We start from the raw sequence: 19,948 nt of genomic DNA, 5'->3' as shown, positions 1-19,948 counted from the left end.
GAGCACGCTGCAGAAATCCATTCCTGAGGGAAGGAATCTGGATCATTGATACAAAGCTTTTTTTCTCAGAAAAACCTGAAGATCCTATTGCATTTTAGAAACCATTGAAGTAGTAGGGCGGAGGAGGGGCGCGTGTGTGCAAAAAAAAATATCTACTGGAAAATCCAACTCTTAACTCCCATCCTATTGCTCTTCCTTAGGGGAAATACACTATCCCATTGTTTGTAGGGGTGGCACACGTTGATATTGCTGAAATCATTAAGATTCTTTATCAGAGTAAGGGACACGACGCGACGAAGGTTCTGCCCACGCAAAAGACGAACACTGACTTTACCAGCTACAGAATCTGACAGCAAAAAGATTTAGTTGTGTATGAAAAGAGGGTCACGCTAAAGAAAGAAGAAGCTTTTACAAGCATTTCACCATTTAACCCCTCATAATTGGTTTGGCGAGTACTAATTATAATACTACTCATCAGCCTCTGCTGTATTTTTAAGATGCGCACACACTGCCTCGGATCATGCTTTTCTCTCCAAAAAAAACCAACTCCAAAAACTAGCAGCACAGCACGTGACACACTAAACCGTAATCATATTTCATTGGGCCACATGAGCAGATGCTATCATTGCATATAAAAAAAAAATAAAATATCTGGAGTATCAGAGTTTATGCTTCCCTATTCCATTTCCCGTGAAAGACGTACTTTATCAAGGTCCAATATAAATCTAATAGCTACAGCTACGTAGTTATATTGCAATATATCATATTAATATTCCTGGAAGATAAAAGACCTCGAGATTAAATGTATTAAAACATTGGTCTTAGTTTTATATACGCCATCAACTTATCAAGAATGTGCCCTTAATCCCTTTGAACCAAGAAGGGGCAGAAGAAGAAGGAAGAGCGAGGAACCTTTTTGACTTGAAGCAGCAGATGGGGTGTATGTGGAAGGGTCATGAGAGTTGCTGGGTACTCGTCAATTTTTAACTGCAAACTTTATAAAAAGGCTGGGTGGCATTTCCAGCAATTTTAGAAAAATATACCAGGGCCGAACGATATTTGAATCGGTTCGTAGAAGTTTATTTTATGTTCTAGAAAATTTAGATTCAGTAGGGGAAAAAAAAAAAAAAAAAGCTCTTAAGTCAAAGATGGATCTGACAAGAGCCACCTAATTAGTTCTCTTATACATATTCCACTGACAATACAGCTGATTTACTACCGAAAGAAGCATTTCTCAAGTGCTGCAAATTCTGTAAATTCAAAGGCACGAAGGAAGGAAAATTATGGAACCTATTTCACCTCTTTTTGTGCCTTTTCACCTTGGAGCTACAATAATAGGGCAAACGCTTCGTGTATGTGAGTAATGGATAAGTGTGTTTTAATACCTTCAGGAGAGAGGAAGGAAGATCTCAGTTTTTCTTATTTAGTCCTGGATTTCCAGAAAACATCTGAGAAATGAAAGGAGGCACAGTAGCAGGTTTGTTTCGTGGCTAAACGTGCACTCAATTCACACGTGCCCCTCTGTGTTTTGGGCACACAGAGAGAGTCCTCCCAGCTGAAAATGCTTTATTCAGGGCTGAGATGACAGTTTCTCCGGGCAGAAGCCTCCTCTCACAACAGCATAGGAGCACCCTTAACATTCTGACGTCACTCATTTAAAAAGGGCTAATAGACACAGGACTTTCTCTCGTTTGGCTGGTTTAATTACCCCGACAGGATGCCGGGCCAGACTGGATGGTGCTTCTAGGTTCACTGTACTGTATGCATTTCTGATAAATGGGAAAAGAATAGATGACCTGGCAGAAGGCTCAGACAATAACATGTGATTTACAGGACATGAATGCAGCTACTATAAGATTTATCTGACAGGCCTCTCCGATAGTGGACTGTTGAGTATCCGATGGAATGATTTCTAGTCTGGAAAGTCTGCTGCTGAGTAGCCATACACATTATTTATTTATTAGATGTTTTGGGTTGAAACCATTTTTAAATGATGCACTTCACAATGCTCAGCCATAAATTTAGTTTTAAACCCTGGAAGGGAGGTAGTGTTATTGGAATGTGTGTCAGACTGAATTAGGATGAGCAACACAACGCTTTTATAAAGTGGCCTTGAATGCAACGTCGATTCTTTCAAAAATGATATTAATGTCAAATAAGCAGGAACACTTTGCAGTAATATTAAATGAAGGATTTCTTTATGTTTTGATAGATTTATATAAATCTGAGTACACACACAGACACGTCTCGAAATGTAGCGTGTCTATCAAAAAACACAACTGTTTTTGTCTTAGAAAAAGCCTTTTGTCTGTATCTCAAACCACCTGTTTCTCTGTTTAGCTTCTGTTAACATAAAACAATACATCACCATCTAAACACAAAATTAAAATGCAAAAGCAATTATCCTTCTCTGCGTGCCTAAACATACAAACTTTAAACAAGAGAAGGAATTAACCAGGTGTCGCAATTAGTTTCACAGAATGGTATTTTTTGAATTTTTTATAGATCCCTTCACCTGGGAAAGAACTTTATTTTCACAATTTTATGAAAAAATTATGTGTGAGATATTATTATTATTCCATTTTGCAATTCTGAGAAAGAAAAAACATATTCCAGACACAGATCTAAACAAACATCAGAAAAATTGCAGATGTTTCAGAAAAACAATCCAAGTGCTTATATCACACGTACAATGTTTAAAAGAAATATTCAGAAAGAGGTTAGTATAAAAAACACCAAAGATATTAATCAGAGTAATCCTTCAATTTCATAAAATGATGGCTGACAAATTTGTGAAGTTTTAAATCAAATTTGCAGATACTTACTTTGTAACTATGCCACATTATTTATGTGATTAAAAACTAGTTTTTGACCTGATCTTTTGATCTTTGGCACTTCATCCTCTCCATCTCCTCTTAAAAATTAATTAAAATTTTAGCAAAAGGGTATCACTTCACTTCCCACCCTATCTTGGGCCAAATAAAAAAAAAAAGAAAAAAGAAAAAAAAAAAAAGAAAAAAATCAATCAAGCTCAACCCCATCTCCTCCCAGTATCTGTAAAATGTCAGCTTGAAATTCAATTTCATATCTCTCAAGCTTTCATGTAGCAAAAGACAGTTCACTTCTTAACAAAATAAATCACATCTGTGATTGCCACGCTGACCTCTTTGAATTAGGAAAATTCAAAGTGAAAAATGTAATTATCACCCCAGAACAATCTGTATACATCTGGAGCTAATTTTAGATTCATTTCTCACATCATTTTTCATATTCTGCCAAAAATTACAGCTGCTATGTAACTTTAAAAAGACTTTGAGGTCTTTTTGACTTTATTAGTTTATTTCTACTATTTCACAAAGAACAACCTCAGTCTCTGCAACCAGCACTGCTAAGCAATCACGATATCCTCAATTTGATTAGATTAGCATTAAGTGGCATTGTGACACACATGACAAATAGATGCATTAGAGCACGTCATTTATTCCTTAGCCTTTCCACTTCCCCAAACCAAACAAGTGACGTACAGTACAGAGCAAAACATGATTTTAAAAAAAGATTAGATTACCCTACCAAAAAAGAAGGAAAGGTCAACCACTAATTATTGATACAAGCAGCATGCATACTGAAAACTAATTTTTTAAATGGTAATACCAAGCTGTCAGGCGCGTATTTAATACTCAGATTACTTTAACACATCAGCAAATGAATATTAAATCTTGTCTAAGGATTTCTTGGTAGCAAGGATTCTTTTCTAATCTAAATGAGCCGTAAATTCGTATTCTAGAAGTCATGAACAATGGCCACTTCCAGTATTGCCATGTGTAAAATAACCATCTCTAAATTCCAAAAGTTCCATAAGGACTATTAAACTCCTTTCAGGGTAAAAATATATTCTATTTCCCGTTGACGATGGAAAACTAGGTGAGCAAAGTTCTAGATACATTCATTAATAATAAGCTCACTAGAAAACATAACTACTCTTCACTAGTTCATTGTAAAATCTATTAGGTGTAATCTCCAGAAGTAATTGTTCTTATTGCACTTTATTGACAATGCAGACTATCGATTTTTCACACCTTCTATGATTCTTTCATTTGTATTCATGAAATGTCTATCAGCACACTCTAAATAAATTTGGCAATATAGGCACTAAAACGAATAAATCGATGTGAAGAAACATTAATTTTGCATTATCCTTATTCGTCAGGCAAGCAAACCATAAGGGTTGTAAATGAAGGTCAAAGGTTTTGAAATGGGTCAGAACCCTTGACCTCTAGACCAATACCATTCCCATTAAAAAAGGCTATTTTAAAGTTTTAAGTGGGGGAATTTACTACCAGAAAGGTATCATTTTTAAGGTACCAAGAGAAAGGCTCAATAAAAACAATCTTCCATTTAATTACAAAAAAGAAAGCAAGAAACCCCCAAAGAAAATCCAATTAATATCGTATATACAATTTTAAGAAAGCTCCTTAGGCTCTGGCTCTTTTCCAACCACAGGAACAGGCAATTCTCAGGTTCTTATATATCCAAAATCACTTTGCCTTTAGGAACGTAGAATGCCCCAAACTGCTGACAACCAGGGTTGCTTTCTTAAATTTTTCTCAAATTCTTAGTACTTGTCAAATCAATTTAAAATGACAGTGTTTCACAAGTATTTATCACTCATTTCGTAACCTCTACACAAAAGGAAAAATTCTATTAATCCCAGAGGATTCAGCATGCCAAGATGCAGAAACCAATATTTCTATAACCTTAATACTTCATTGATCCTATTTTATATCTTACAAAAATGACAGCATAGAATGACTTAGGCACACCATCATCACTGTTATGTAAATGTTCACTATTAAGGTACCATAAAACCCTTAGTCTCTTCTGTCCTACTGCAGAGACACATTACTGTGAATATATATTTTTTTTTAAATCAAAAGGTTACGCGTAACCTTAAAATTAAAATTTTAACCGTAATTTCCATTGTGTTTAAAGACAGCAAATTTCAGACAACGTTGTTACTTAAACCTCACCTGAGAGCAAAGAAGCATCACCAGCTCCACAACTGAACTGCTGGATTTCATGCACACGAGACCTATAAAACCCAAAAATGGCATACATAAATGTGTGCTTACACAGCACCAGCTGGTAACACAAACTATTTTGAAGCGCAAGAGATGAGAAGCGTTTTGACCATCAAAAGAAAGCTGAAATTCTCCTACCACTTCCAGCTCAATTTTGGACTTTATCAGCACAAAATGAAAGTGTGTATGTGAGAGACCATCAGTTCCATGGCTCGCATCTAAAGGTAGCTAATAGTAATACATTACCCCCATTATTCATAGTTTCATAAATGTTTGTACGTCAAAATGATCAGAAGTGTGGTTAACATATGTTATATTAATCCACTGTATCTACATTTTGCTATTTCTTGAAGGATTGGGTCATTATATATGCAGAGAAGGGAAATGGCTTTATGACCTTTGCTTTCTCCATTGCGCCTTCTCCTTTCAGCCCCCAGCTATCAATCAAGTTTCCATTTTGTTTCATGGCAGCAGACATCCCAAACACTCTTATTAGTACTTTGACCCTTAACCCCACACTAAACCTTAGCAGAAGTGCAAGCAATAACCTATTATATATTCTCAATTGTTTATAAACTAATTTGACTACTATTTTTATTTGTATGCGCGTTTTGGTTTGGCTTTGTCTACAACTAGTTTTTAGGCCCAAAAATTGGTTTCACGTGTTTATTTTTGTCTAGATAGTTCATATGCTCCAAATAATTTCCCTTCTTTTTTTTTTTTTTAGATAGTTCATATGCTCCAAATAATTTCCCTGCTTTTTTTTTTCTTGGTCTTCCAACCTATGAAATATTCATCTCTCTGTGTACATTATCTACACTACAGTCAAAATATTGTGAAACCAGATTATCTTTTCTTTACCTTCAGGCAAGAAAAAAAAATATGTAACTAAATAGGATATTCTTTTCTTTACCTTCAGGCAAGAAAAAAAATGTAACTAAATAGGATAGTTACTTCCCTGGCAAATAAAGCTTTGAGAAAAATACCTTTCCTGTTATTTTTCGTAATCGAATTAAATAAATCTGTTCACAAGGCAGCTTCCTTTAAAAGGTTTATCAGCTAAAGCAATGCCCACATGTATAATCAAAAGTAGAATCCCACCTTCTTCACTCTTAGAGAAGACAATTCATACACTTCTTCCTGCCACTTCTCCCTACCCCCAAAAGGCAGGCAAGCTCAATTTCTAAACTAAATAACTTTAGCTTCAGTGAAGCTTAATGAAGTCTCAATTTTGGTATCAGCAGTCTTCAGTAAAACACTTATCAGTGTTTGATACTCTGTGTTTCTGGCAATGTTAACCACACAGGATGCCTGCCCTTTTCCATGAAACAAGTAGTTTCAAAAGTGTTTTTAAAAACAGAGCTTAAAATTCCCTAGAAGGTAGTAGATCTACTAGAGAAAATACAGCTCATGTGCAAGCAATCAGCTCAAGTTAAGCAATCATGAGCTTCTAATATGGGAGTGCTTCATTACTAGAAGCTGCAACAAGCTCAGGCCCTAATTCAATTCATGGCTTTAACTGGACCAAAAACTTCAATTTTCACTCTAAAAATCAGCGGACAAAGCAAATTTATATGATATAATCAAATTATGGGGAAATTGAAAAACTGGCTTTCGCTACTAAATTCCCAGTGTTCCAATAAACACGATTTTTTTTAAATCGAGGACATTCATTGCAGAAGTGAGCCTTGTTTTTAGAGAGAACCCCACCAGTAGAAAGAAAACTCAATCATCTCAAACTCAATCATTTTAAGCCAACACCAGGAAGAGCCGTGATCATGGCTGTGCACCTGAATCTTCATCTTCTCAGAAAAAAACAGAGAATTCTTCTTAATACTGACAATGGATTCCTCTTACCTGTACGACTGCCTTCCAACTAGAAACCAGAAAGACAGAAGCAGATTCAGGTGCAGAAGATACACCATGACATGCTCTGCTGATGTAGGTCCCAAGAAGCCTTCTGTTATAGTCTCACAGTAAAAATGCAAGGTGCTTGGACTTAACTTTCTATGCTATACTCTATAGTTGACTTCACCTTGAAGTGTTGACCCTGACACCATGTTTTCTTTTGAAGGCTCTCAAAACACATTTCATACTCCAGCTTCTATAGGACAATTCCCTGGAAGGAAACTATGAGGTGAGATGGAGGCAAAGAGGTAGCAGAGAAGGCAAAGTTGAGGAGGCAACGCTAACGACCTCAGAAGACTAAAGACCCAAGGACAGTGAAATCGAGCAGACAGCACTGTGTGGGAAGGCAGGAAGAAAGCTTCTAAGGCAGAGCCAGCAGGAAAAAAAAAAAGACATTTTGAGTCTCAAAGGTAAAGCAAAGCACACATAAAAACCCCTTTTTTTAAATGGAAACTTACTTGTACCTTCTATCAGCAACTCCTGCCCATGGCTGCCCAAAAGAGTCCGAGAAAGAAAGGGAGCAAAATCCACAAAAATCTCTCTCAGAAGTGGGGCAGCTTTTTCCAAAGCATGTTCAAGCCTGTCTGTAATACTAGTAGAGAGATACATGTGATTAACAAAAACAACAACAACAAAAAAAGAAGTTGCTGAAATTTTCTAGAAAGGACTATAGCTTTTAGCAATGTTTAAGTGATACACACATATAAGAAGGAACCAGTAATTCGATACTTGTATTTTCCCAAACCTTCATTAGGTATTGAACATGAGCAAAACAACATTCTTAAGTGATGTGGAATCAGAATATCAAGTGTAATATCAAACATGTGAGCCACAGCACAGCTGTTCAGACGCTCCATTGACGAAGTTACCTCATATTTGAAGCAGAATCCTCAGGCACCGAAGAAACTGTAGGGACTGATGGCAAATTTGAACTAGAGGATCCCCTTCCTACAAGAGAAAGCAAGAAAGGAATTCTTAATATAAGAAATAGATTATGTAATGGAGATATATATTATATAATAAGAATTAATATAAGAAAACATGCCAGAGGTTAGACAACTGCACCAGAAAATAAAGCCTTGAGCTCAACCTCTGAGAAACCATGGTGAGGACTTTCACCTCTTTGTACCTCCAACTTTTCTTGCCACGAGATTCCTATTTACTTACATCCATGTTTGACCAGGTACGCCATGGCAAGCCTTTTTAATTCTGCTCCAGCACAAAAAGAAAGTAATTCAAGGCAGCCTTGCAGTTTGCTCTGTGAGGGAAGTGATCCCTTCTGGCCTTGCAACCCTTGATTCTCTCTGACCAAATTTAATGATACTTGTATTTTCCCAAACCTTCATTAGGTATTGAACATGAGCAAAACAACATTCTTAAGTGATGTGGAATCAGAATATCAAGTGTAATATCAAACATGTGAGCCACAGCACAGCTGTTCAGACGCTCCATTGACGAAGTTACCTCATATTTGAAGCAGAATCCTCAGGCACCGAAGAAACTGTAGGGACTGATGGCAAATTTGAACTAGAGGATCCCCTTCCTACAAGAGAAAGCAAGAAAGGAATTCTTAATATAAGAAATAGATTATGTAATGGAGATATATATTATATAATAAGAATTAATATAAGAAAACATGCCAGAGGTTAGACAACTGCACCAGAAAATAAAGCCTTGAGCTCAACCTCTGAGAAACCATGGTGAGGACTTTCACCTCTTTGTACCTCCAACTTTTCTTGCCACAAGATTCCTATTTACTTACATCCATGTTCGACCAGGTATGCCATGGCAAGCCTTTTTAATTTTGCTCTAGCACAAAAAGAAAGTAATTCAAGGCAGCCTTGCAGTTTGCTCTGTGAGGGAAGTGATCCCTTCTGGCCTTGCAACCCTTGATTCTCTCTGACCAAATTTAAGACACTTAACAATCTTGAGCAGTGAATACAAATAAAGTCTTACACTCTTATACTCCTGTAGTGTACTCATCTAACTAATATGTAGCATTTTAAAGCATTTATTTCAGTTATTGGAAGTCTTTATCCAATTTCAAGTAACTTGCACAGAACCCCCCCCCTTTTTTTTTTCTTGGCTAAAATTAAAACGTATTTGTGTCAAAAGGAAGCAGGATACAAAATGAGCAGTATTTTCAACAGCCTGGCTTAAATTTTTTGCAACACTGGGACGCTGACAAAGACAGCTATGATAAAATTCTCCACTGCACTGCCAGCATCATTAGCACGATGGCAGTGGTATAACCTCATTTATGAGTTATTAACTTCACCACATCAATTATTCAAAGGTTGGATAGGGAAGACTGGGTCATTTATGTATCTAGTGCTTACAAAAAAAAAAAATAAAATATGCAATTGTGTTATGTCAAATTGACACTACATGGCTCTCATCAGTACAGCAGGAATCTGTAAATACTAAATTCTGCTGCTCAGTACCTAAAGAGAAATATACAAGCTCCATACTGCAGTAGGGATTGGTATTAGTGATGATGAAGAGGGGGGTAAGGAAGACAGTCAGAGACTTCGCAGATATTTGCTGCCAGGATAGGAATGGTGACTCACAAATCTCGTAGTGCATTCCAAACCAGCGAGAGGAATGAATCTTAGCAGACAGATTTCGGTGCTTTTCCCAAGAGCATGGCTGCTTCTAGGCCATCTGCAATCCTATCTCTTCCCAACCTTAGACCCTGTCCTATTCTCTTCCCTCTCACCTCGCCGCTTGCAGATTCGTATGGTGCTTGGGAAAGGTTGGGGGGGTGAGGGGGGAGGGAAGGAAGGGGAAAAAAAAAAAAAAGCCTGAAAGAAAAGAGTTTAATCATTTCAGTTTTCACGTCTACCTTAGCAAACATGTGGCCCTTTTCAGAACTATAACTATAGAAAAATTCCTGATTGTCCAACCTACACTGGAGTGAGCTCGGTTAAACGCAGCTTGTCTGGAAATAAGCTGCTGAGATCTTGGAAGTGTCTACCAAAATGTGTCAACTGCGACTTTTCAAAGTCTTTCTACTTGACTGAAGTAGAATAGATTTGTAAAAAGGTGGCAAAGACAGATCCCTGACATACTAAGATTATTTCTCCTGTCAAATTTGAAGCTTTTGCTCCAAAACACCGGCACACAGAGCCCTTCCCCCCAGAAATGCTGGGGTTTTGTGGTTTGTTTGGGCAGGGGATTTTTGGTGGGTTTTGGGGAGGTTTTCCTCTAACTGGGGAAGATGTTTTTCTCTTCTGTTGTTTCAAAGGCAGCACAGAAACTGATACATCAAACCAATGCATCAAAATGGTGTAAGGTTTTGTACTTATTTCTTTTTCTTTCTTCATAGGTAGGAGACTTCTTTGTGACTGTGATTCACTTAGCTTTTCATAAATTCAGCACGAAGCTCGTATTTTGAATTTTGTATGGGATGAGGGGTTCAGAGAGAAATTTTGAGTGGGCCATACAAAATGAAGGACAAGGAAGTGGGGACCAAAGCGTTAGCTGAAAGCAAGGTGGAATCTGAATCTTCTGGGCATTGTTTCCTAAATAATTTATCTAATAAAGGCAAATCAAAGATATATTTCTGAAAATTTCAATGGCGAAGGTTAGATTCTGTACATATTTTTCAATATTTTCATGGACATAATTCAATTTCTTTAAGACCTGGTTTGAGACAGTCAAGTCACCAAAACGTATTTTGAATATTCCCAAAGGAAAACCAGCCAAACAATGTGCCGAAAATTAGAACAGAGCCTTCTGTCCAGAAATACAAAACAAAGCTCACAAAAGGCAACAATCCATGTGATTCAATGGTTCCAAAGACTCCAGTTGTTTGTGGGACACTTAATAGCTACAATCATTTTTTTTTTTGTGGGGGTGGAGTGGGATGAAGAGAGTGGGTGAGATTTTTTACACACATACATTCATCCTTAAGTATGTACAATACACTGCCTGTTGGATTAAGGCTTTAAAGCAATTCTTTCATTTTCATGATAACCTTCATATTTAAATCATTTCACTAGAATTCCCAGCTGTCTCCCTGAAGCCCAGCATCCTTATTCTCATTAAACAAGCCTCTCTAACTCGAAAATATTTCCAAGTCCACATGGCCAGGAGTGGACTTAAGCCCATACACCATCCGTAAGGGGAAATCACAGCACACTGATCCGCGTAGTTCATCAGAACAGAAAACTGAAATGGCATCCAAAACTTTCAAAATTCCTCTCAATGTGCAGATTGTACACGCAGAATGCTTTGTTAGAGAAATGCTTGCACACTTTTTACTACATTTATTACTTTTCTTTTACAATCTGTGGCTAGTAATCCACTAATTATTGGGTACATTGAAAAGTATATACAGCTAAAATCCCACCATATTAGGCACCATCTGTTGAGGTATTCAAAAAAACAGGTTGATGTAGTGCTTAGTGATGTAAATGCCAGTTTAGTGATGGGGAGGTTCTTTTGTAGAGTTTTCTTTTGGTTGTTTATTTTTTAATCAGAGTTAGGTTGATGGTTGGACTAGACAATCTTAAAGGTCCCTTCCAACCCAGACGATTCTATAATTCATAGAACATGTGTAACAACATCAAGAACGACGTTATCTGGGAAAAACAAGGCTTTTTGACAGTGCAGCATAGTAGCATGAGTTTTACAATTAAACTAATTGAAAACAACTTGAGGCAATATTTAGTCCACAAGTAAAATAACTGAAGGAAAAATTAGAAAAAAATTCAAGGTAAACATCCACAAGGACAATGAAGGGACATAATGGCCATCATGAGGCAAATAAAGAGACAGACACTCAATCCAGGGTAACCTGGTTTTTGTTGTTTTTTGTTTTATTTTGTGGGGTGGGTTAGGCTTTTTTGTTTGGTTTTCTGTTTTTACACACACTGGCACTAGTAAAACTGCTCAGAGTGGAAGGTAAACACTGACAACACAGACAGAACATGATTTTTTTCTTCTAGAAATCAAAGCAAATCAATTAGGTTAAAATGTAAAACTCTATGAAGTTTTAAGTTAAAATTTACTTTTAAATATAGACATAACAGAAAAAGCACTGATAATTTGAATTTGACAACAGCATAAAGGCAGGCATCTATATAAACCGATCTTTTTGAAGTTTATAAAAGGATATTTATGGCCTGAATTTCTTCATGCTTATCATCACCTAAATCCACATTCCAAACTCAGATATATTTCACTAACAGGGGTGAATCTCAGATTTATCACAGCTGAGAATTTCAGGGTTTTTTTAACATAGAATTAGGCATAGTGATTCTTGCATTCAAACCTTGCTTTCTGGAAGTACTTCTCTGACTTTATTTAACTGAAAAGTGGATTTTCATTCCACTATTTTTTCTGCCTTCAGTAAAAAAAAAAAAAGTGAAAATACTTCAGTAGCATATTTTCATCCACAGCAGACATGTGGGTAAGTGCAGTAGCTACTTCAAACATGTGGAACTAAACTGACTTATCTCTTCCTTATCCTTTCACTGATAAACTGGCTCCTTCAAACTGACAGTTTTACAGACATTTGCAAGAACATAAAAGAAAATGCAAATAGATCATCTGTCTAGCACCCTTACAGTGAAACCTTATTGTTTATTCAAGGTCCCCAAGGGTCTAAACAAATAATGTCTCTAGCAATAAAATATTGTTGAAGAAACTCCTCGTGCGAGATCCTTATGGTTTTGCATATAAGCTTACAAAGTGCACTTGGCAACGCACAAGCGGTGCGTGATACGGGGAGGGGAGGATGAAGATGAGGTAAAAAACACCCAGAGTGTTGAATTAAATAACCATACCTCTTAATTTTGTACAACAGACCTACCATACATAAACACATCGATGCCCTTTATGAAAGGAGTGTCTGGTAAAATAATGAACTCCTTTAAAAATAGGCTTGCGGGCTGGAAGTGTACAATGCAAGACTACAATGAAAGGTTTTTACAAGGTAATATAAGGGATCTGTTACATAAACACATCTGTAGGTTAAATCAAAACAGATTTCACGAGACAATGGTGCTCTCTCTAAAGAGAAGTTGCTTTTACAACAGTTTTTATACCAAAACAGCACTAAAGCATTTGCATTGCATAGCGTTAGGAATTGAGATTTTTTAAGTGTCGTTCTGCTTTTGTCACCATCCTTCAACGACTGTCACTGTGAAGCTGGAATTCTTTCAAAGAGTTACTATAATCCATCGAATTTCTTCAACTACTTCTGCACTGATGGCAACTCACTTCCCATTCATTTTTCTTACTTTAACTTGTCTCCCACTAACTTGCTTTATTGTCAGACTTCAAGGTTATTTTCACCTCTGTATAAAAATCATGGAATACCATTCCTCTTTGCAAAACAAGCAAACTGGGGGAGAAAATTTACATTTTCCTCTATGAAGGACTAGAATTCCGGAGTCACAACTCCTTTTTTATCTCCTGTGCCTGCTTATTCCCAGGTTTCTTTCAAGCACCCACCTCCTTTTTCACCTCCGCCTTTGACATGGGCTTGTTTATGACTTCACACTTTGGGGAACAGCCCATGTCTCTGCTTTGGAGAAGCAGAAATCCTGCTGGCAACACTGTGTGGCTCAGAGGCAAAACAAGTGAAACTCAAAGAACTTCAAGTTAAGAGGGGGAAGAGGCAGGCAACAGAAACAGAGTGGAACTTCTCAGTGCTTTCTCCACTCAGAGTGTCATTAAGAACAAGATGCGATTTACTCCTGCTTCGTACAGACTTTTCCTCCTCCTTTTATAAAAAAAATCGTATTTGAACAACCATTTGCAAAATGAATAGTGAAAGCCTCAAAACTGCATTCTTTTTTTACAAGGTAATATAAGGGATCTGTTACATAAACACATCTGTAGGTTAAATCAAAACAGATTTCACGAGACAATGGTGCTCTCTCTAAAGAGAAGTTGCTTTTACAACAGTTTTTATACCAAAACAGCACTAAAGCATTTGCATTGCATAGCGTTAGGAATTGAGATATAAACACATCTGTAGGTTAAATCAAAACAGATTTCACGAGACAATGGTGCTCTCTCTAAAGAGAAGTTGCTTTTACAACAGTTTTTATACCGAAACAGCACTAAACCGTTTGCATTGCATAGCATTAGGAATTGAGATTTTTAAGTGTCGTTCTGCTTTTGTCACCATCCTTCAAGGACTGTCACTGTGAAGTTGGAATTCTTTCAAAGAGTTACTATAATCCATCGAATTTCTTGAACTGCTTCTGCACTGATGGCAACTCACTTCCCATTCATTTTTCTTACTTTAACTTGTCTCCCACTAACTTACTTTATTGTCAGACTTCACGGTTATTTTCACCTCTGTATAAAAATCATGGAATACCATTCCTCTTTGCAAAACAAGCAAACTGGGGGAGAAAATTTACATTTTCCTCTATGAAGGACTAGAATTCCGGAGTCACAACTCCTTTTTTATCTCCTGTGCCTGCTTATTCCCAGGTTTCTTTCAAGCACCCACCTCCTTTTTCACCTCCGCCTTTGACATGGGCTTGTTTATGACTTCACACTTTGGGGAACAGCCCATGTCTCTGCTTTGGAGAAGCAGAAATCCTGCTGGCAACACTGTGTGGCTCAGAGGCAAAACAAGTGAAGGCACCATCTGTTGAGGTATTCAAAAAAACAGGTTGATGTAGTGCTTAGTGATGTAAATGCCAGTTTAGTGATGGGGAGGTTCTTTTGTAGAGTTTTCTTTTGGTTGTTTATTTTTTAATCAGAGTTAGGTTGATGGTTGGACTAGACAATCTTAAAGGTCCCTTCCAACCCAGACGATTCTATAATTCATAGAACATGTGTAACAACATCAAGAACGACGTTATCTGGGAAAAACAAGGCTTTTTGACAGTGCAGCATAGTAGCATGAGTTTTACAATTAAACTAATTGAAAACAACTTGAGGCAATATTTAGTCCACAAGTAAAATAACTGAAGGAAAAATTAGAAAAAAATTCAAGGTAAACATCCACAAGGACAATGAAGGGACATAATGGCCATCATGAGGCAAATAAAGAGACAGACACTCAATCCAGGGTAACCTGGTTTTTGTTGTTTTTTGTTTTATTTTGTGGGGTGGGTTAGGCTTTTTTGTTTGGTTTTCTGTTTTTACACACACTGGCACTAGTAAAACTGCTCAGAGTGGAAGGTAAACACTGACAACACAGACAGAACATGATTTTTTTCTTCTAGAAATCAAAGCAAATCAATTAGGTTAAAATGTAAAACTCTATGAAGTTTTAAGTTAAAATTTACTTTTAAATATAGACATAACAGAAAAAGCACTGATAATTTGAATTTGACAACAGCATAAAGGCAGGCATCTATATAAACCGATCTTTTTGAAGTTTATAAAAGGATATTTATGGCCTGAATTTCTTCATGCTTATCATCACCTAAATCCACATTCCAAACTCAGATATATTTCACTAACAGGGGTGAATCTCAGATTTATCACAGCTGAGAATTTCAGGGTTTTTTTAACATAGAATTAGGCATAGTGATTCTTGCATTCAAACCTTGCTTTCTGGAAGTACTTCTCTGACTTTATTTAACTGAAAAGTGGATTTTCATTCCACTATTTTTTCTGCCTTCAGTAAAAAAAAAAAAAGTGAAAATACTTCAGTAGCATATTTTCATCCACAGCAGACATGTGGGTAAGTGCAGTAGCTACTTCAAACATGTGGAACTAAACTGACTTATCTCTTCCTTATCCTTTCACTGATAAACTGGCTCCTTCAAACTGACAGTTTTACAGACATTTGCAAGAACATAAAAGAAAATGCAAATAGATCATCTGTCTAGCACCCTTACAGTGAAACCTTATTGTTTATTCAAGGTCCCCAAGGGTCTAAACAAATAATGTCTCTAGCAATAAAATATTGTTGAAGAAACTCCTCGTGCGAGATCCTTATGGTTTTGCATATAAGCTTACAAAGTGCACTTGGCAACGCACAAGCGGTGCGTGATACGGGGAGGGGAGGATGAAGATGAGGTAAAAAACACCCAGAGTGTTGAATTAAATAACCACACCTCTTAATTTTGTACAACAGACCTACCATACATAAACACATCGATGCCCTTTATGAAAGGAGTGTCTGGTAAAATAATGAACTCCTTTAAAAATAGGCTTGCGGGCTGGAAGTGTACAATGCAAGACTACAATGAAAGGTTTTTACAAGGTAATATAAGGGATCTGTTACATAAACACATCTGTAGGTTAAATCAAAACAGATTTCACGAGACAATGGTGCTCTCTCTAAAGAGAAGTTGCTTTTACAACAGTTTTTATACCAAAACAGCACTAAAGCATTTGCATTGCATAGCGTTAGGAATTGAGATTTTTTAAGTGTCGTTCTGCTTTTGTCACCATCCTTCAACGACTGTCACTGTGAAGCTGGAATTCTTTCAAAGAGTTACTATAATCCATCGAATTTCTTCAACTACTTCTGCACTGATGGCAACTCACTTCCCATTCATTTTTCTTACTTTAACTTGTCTCCCACTAACTTGCTTTATTGTCAGACTTCAAGGTTATTTTCACCTCTGTATAAAAATCATGGAATACCATTCCTCTTTGCAAAACAAGCAAACTGGGGGAGAAAATTTACATTTTCCTCTATGAAGGACTAGAATTCCGGAGTCACAACTCCTTTTTTATCTCCTGTGCCTGCTTATTCCCAGGTTTCTTTCAAGCACCCACCTCCTTTTTCACCTCCGCCTTTGACATGGGCTTGTTTATGACTTCACACTTTGGGGAACAGCCCATGTCTCTGCTTTGGAGAAGCAGAAATCCTGCTGGCAACACTGTGTGGCTCAGAGGCAAAACAAGTGAAACTCAAAGAACTTCAAGTTAAGAGGGGGAAGAGGCAGGCAACAGAAACAGAGTGGAACTTCTCAGTGCTTTCTCCACTCCGAGTGTCATTAAGAACAAGATGCGATTTACTCCTGCTTCGTACAGACTTTTCCTCCTCCTTTTATAAAAAAAATCGTATTTGAACAACCATTTGCAAAATGAAGAGCGAAAGCCTCAAAACTGCATTCTTTAGAGTGAAGTGCTAATAAAACACAGGTGAAATCCTTCGAGTGCATCAACAGAGGAACTCAAAGCACCAGAGAAAATCTCACCTTCAGACTGAGCCAACCCAAGGAAGAAACAACCCCAGTAAATTCTTTCTGCTTAGATTATTACTAATACATACGCTCTTTTGCTAAATACCACCCTCTGGAGGGGACAAATGATTGACTCAACATGGGAAGTGGGTCTTACTGTCCCCCCATTCATTTCCTAAATTCTTCAACAATCAGAGCAGCAATTCCAGCACACCAACAACCCAAATATCAGCCACAAGCAACACAACACTGATGGGCAAGTCGAGACAACAAGGTGCCCAGCTGTATTCAAGAAAGGCTTTTTGTGCTGTGAAGTGCTCTGAGCAAAGGTGAAGAAACTTCTCCTGCAAAAAGGCCAGGCTGGCCGAGGCCAAAACATGTTTTCACCCTCTTTCAAAGTATCAGAAGAACAGAGTGAGCTCAGATGGTTATCTTTCCAACTTGTCAACACTTCGTATTTGGTAGGCCAGGACATGTCACATCCACTTGATACGAGCTTAGGACAATCTTAAGGGTCAAATATCTGAGATACTCGCAGACCTTGAGCCACAGGCAAAATGCAAACTTCAGGAAAAAAATATTAGGAAGGAGGCTGGTAAATTCTGAGCAGGCACAAATGACAAGGAAGGCAGCTGGAACCACATAGACTGACTTATATTTCCAGACAGATCCTACCTTGACTAAGCAATTCTGACATCACATCTAGAGGTGGAGGATGCCCACTACTACCTAAAACTTATTCCCAAATTATGCTTATGCACACAGTCCAACTGAAACACCACCACGTGCTGTTTAATCCTGTTTCAATGTTCAAATCTCCCTTTCATCTCTGCTTTGGAGTAAATCGACTCGAGTCTCCAGAGTAAAGCGTTATATGTTATGATATTAAGGCTCAGTTGGCTTTATCAGTTTTTAAAACATATCAAACAAATGCACACAAAACTCGCTTTTAACAATCCTTTGATTTTAGAAAAAACAGCTGAAATGTATTTTTAAATGCAGCAATAATGCTTAATAAATAGCCTTCATCTAAACTGTGAAAAAGCCCCAAATTTATATTCATTGCATAAACCCCTAGTCTCACTACTTTTTTAAAAAAGCATTTAATTCGGTTTTTTCCTTACTTACAAAAGTAAACAGACTTACAATGAAAGTTAGCTTAAAAACATGAGAACAACATATTGATTCTCTGCTGCATGAAAACAAAAATTAGTGAAAGAACATGTGATTTGAATGCGGGGGAAAATTATATACATTATATTATGTTTCCATAGGAAGCTTCCTCATTATTGCTTGGATCTTCAAATAAAAAAGTTAAAGGCCTAATACAGAACTTTATTTCAAACTGAAATGTGTGCAATTTACATGAGCAACATTAGTGTACACCACTCCACCTCTGCACATTTTTTGTTTCCATGCCATTATTTTACTGGGGAAAAAAGAAACTCTTCACATTTTAATCTGTTTAAAGCATGATTTCATTTAGCCCTGTACTTTTTCTTTTAATTAATTGGATTGCCAGTCTAAACATGTCTACTATTTTAAATTCTGATTAGTTTCTTTTTATGCATATCAGTTTAGATTACATGTCCAATTTTTGCCAAAACTCCCAGACATGCTGGAAGTCACACAGTTACAAACTACATCAGTATTGTTTACTGTCTGGATTTCTTATACATTCTACAGGCACAGGAGTACTTACATTTTATTCTATACATTCTTAAAAGATAGACTAAATCTGAAAATCAATGCTCATCTGCTTTGTTTCTATTAAAAGCAAGTGAATACTGACTTCAGAAATTGTAATTATTAAGCCCACACCTAACCTGGGTAAACCAGTAAGAAGTTAACAAATTAGCAATTATTTTAAACAATTTCAATGTAGGTAAGGTTTTCTTATTTTAAAAACAGATTAGCTGCTCAGAGCCAACCTCCCCCAAAGAACTGTGACATTTTAAAGGACAGCTAATTTTCCTAATCCAAGCATTACTCCTACACTAGTATAGTGCTACATGCTGCAAATCAGTGACAAAATGGATTCTCCCTTTTGCAAAGAGTAAGAACATGCTAGATTTTAACAGCTTTTCTTTTCCTTTGTCGCAGCTGGAGCAAAACATTTTTGATTTTCCCAAGAAACGCAATGGGCAGTTGAAGATGGCAACAATTATCTTCCAGACACACAAGTACTAGAGGACATGAAAAGGAACTACATTTTTGTCCTCAGTATTTGCAATTTGGATGTAAGTTCATAAAAACAGGAAGCAAGAAATTCGACCGTTGAAAAGAAACACCAATAATCAGGTATAGTTTGAGATTTCCTTGATTAAAAAATGCAAATCTAAGTCTTGAGCATTAAACTTCAGGGGCACAAACAATTATGAGATCCTACACAGTCTTGTGACTTAAACATGGCTAAGTAGAAAAGCATGCCTTTGACACAACATATAAGGTTAACCATCATTTATCTCCTACAGAACGACCAGAGAGACTAAGGGTTCAAAGGACCACTTGCTTATAAACAACCTACTCAATTTTGTTCCCACTGAAAAAAATGTCCAAAGCAATTAGTTCAGTATCAACACTAAATCTGACCTCAGGCTAAAGCTATTGGAAACACTTGCATATAATTTTCAGTCCTACCTAGTACTAACACATATAGCCTTGGACAAATACACTACAATTTATAAATAAGCTTATATTTTGCATAACAAAAAGCCTGAAACAAAAAGCAGCCTTTAGAATATATCATATCTATACTAAATGCAAGTTAATATTGTATATCTGCTTTACAAAAACTGTGAGCAATCTTAAAATTATGACAAATATTGCTCAACATTTGTATCT

The 19,948-nt window shown here is 36.9% G+C and overlaps 1 protein-coding gene across 1 annotated transcript in view; it reads right to left on the bottom strand.

Annotated features, from left to right (window-relative positions):
* The window catches only part of LRBA (LPS-responsive vesicle trafficking, beach and anchor containing), a 464,550-nt gene that overhangs the window by 331,123 nt on the left and 113,479 nt on the right, over positions 1-19,948 (bottom strand). Inside the window, exons 31-33 of the mRNA XM_014950036.1 lie at positions 8,451-8,529; positions 7,445-7,578; positions 5,028-5,089 (exon numbers count right to left, since the gene is read on the bottom strand). Coding sequence (XP_014805522.1) covers positions 5,028-5,089; positions 7,445-7,578; positions 8,451-8,529 — 275 coding nt within the window. The remainder of the gene's footprint in view (positions 1-5,027; positions 5,090-7,444; positions 7,579-8,450; positions 8,530-19,948) is intronic.

Source organism: Calidris pugnax, unplaced genomic scaffold, assembly GCF_001431845.1.
Source record: "Calidris pugnax isolate Ruff unplaced genomic scaffold, ASM143184v1 scaffold42, whole genome shotgun sequence".
Lineage (NCBI taxonomy): Eukaryota > Metazoa > Chordata > Aves > Charadriiformes > Scolopacidae > Calidris > Calidris pugnax.
This window is presented reverse-complemented; position numbering and strand designations above follow the sequence as displayed.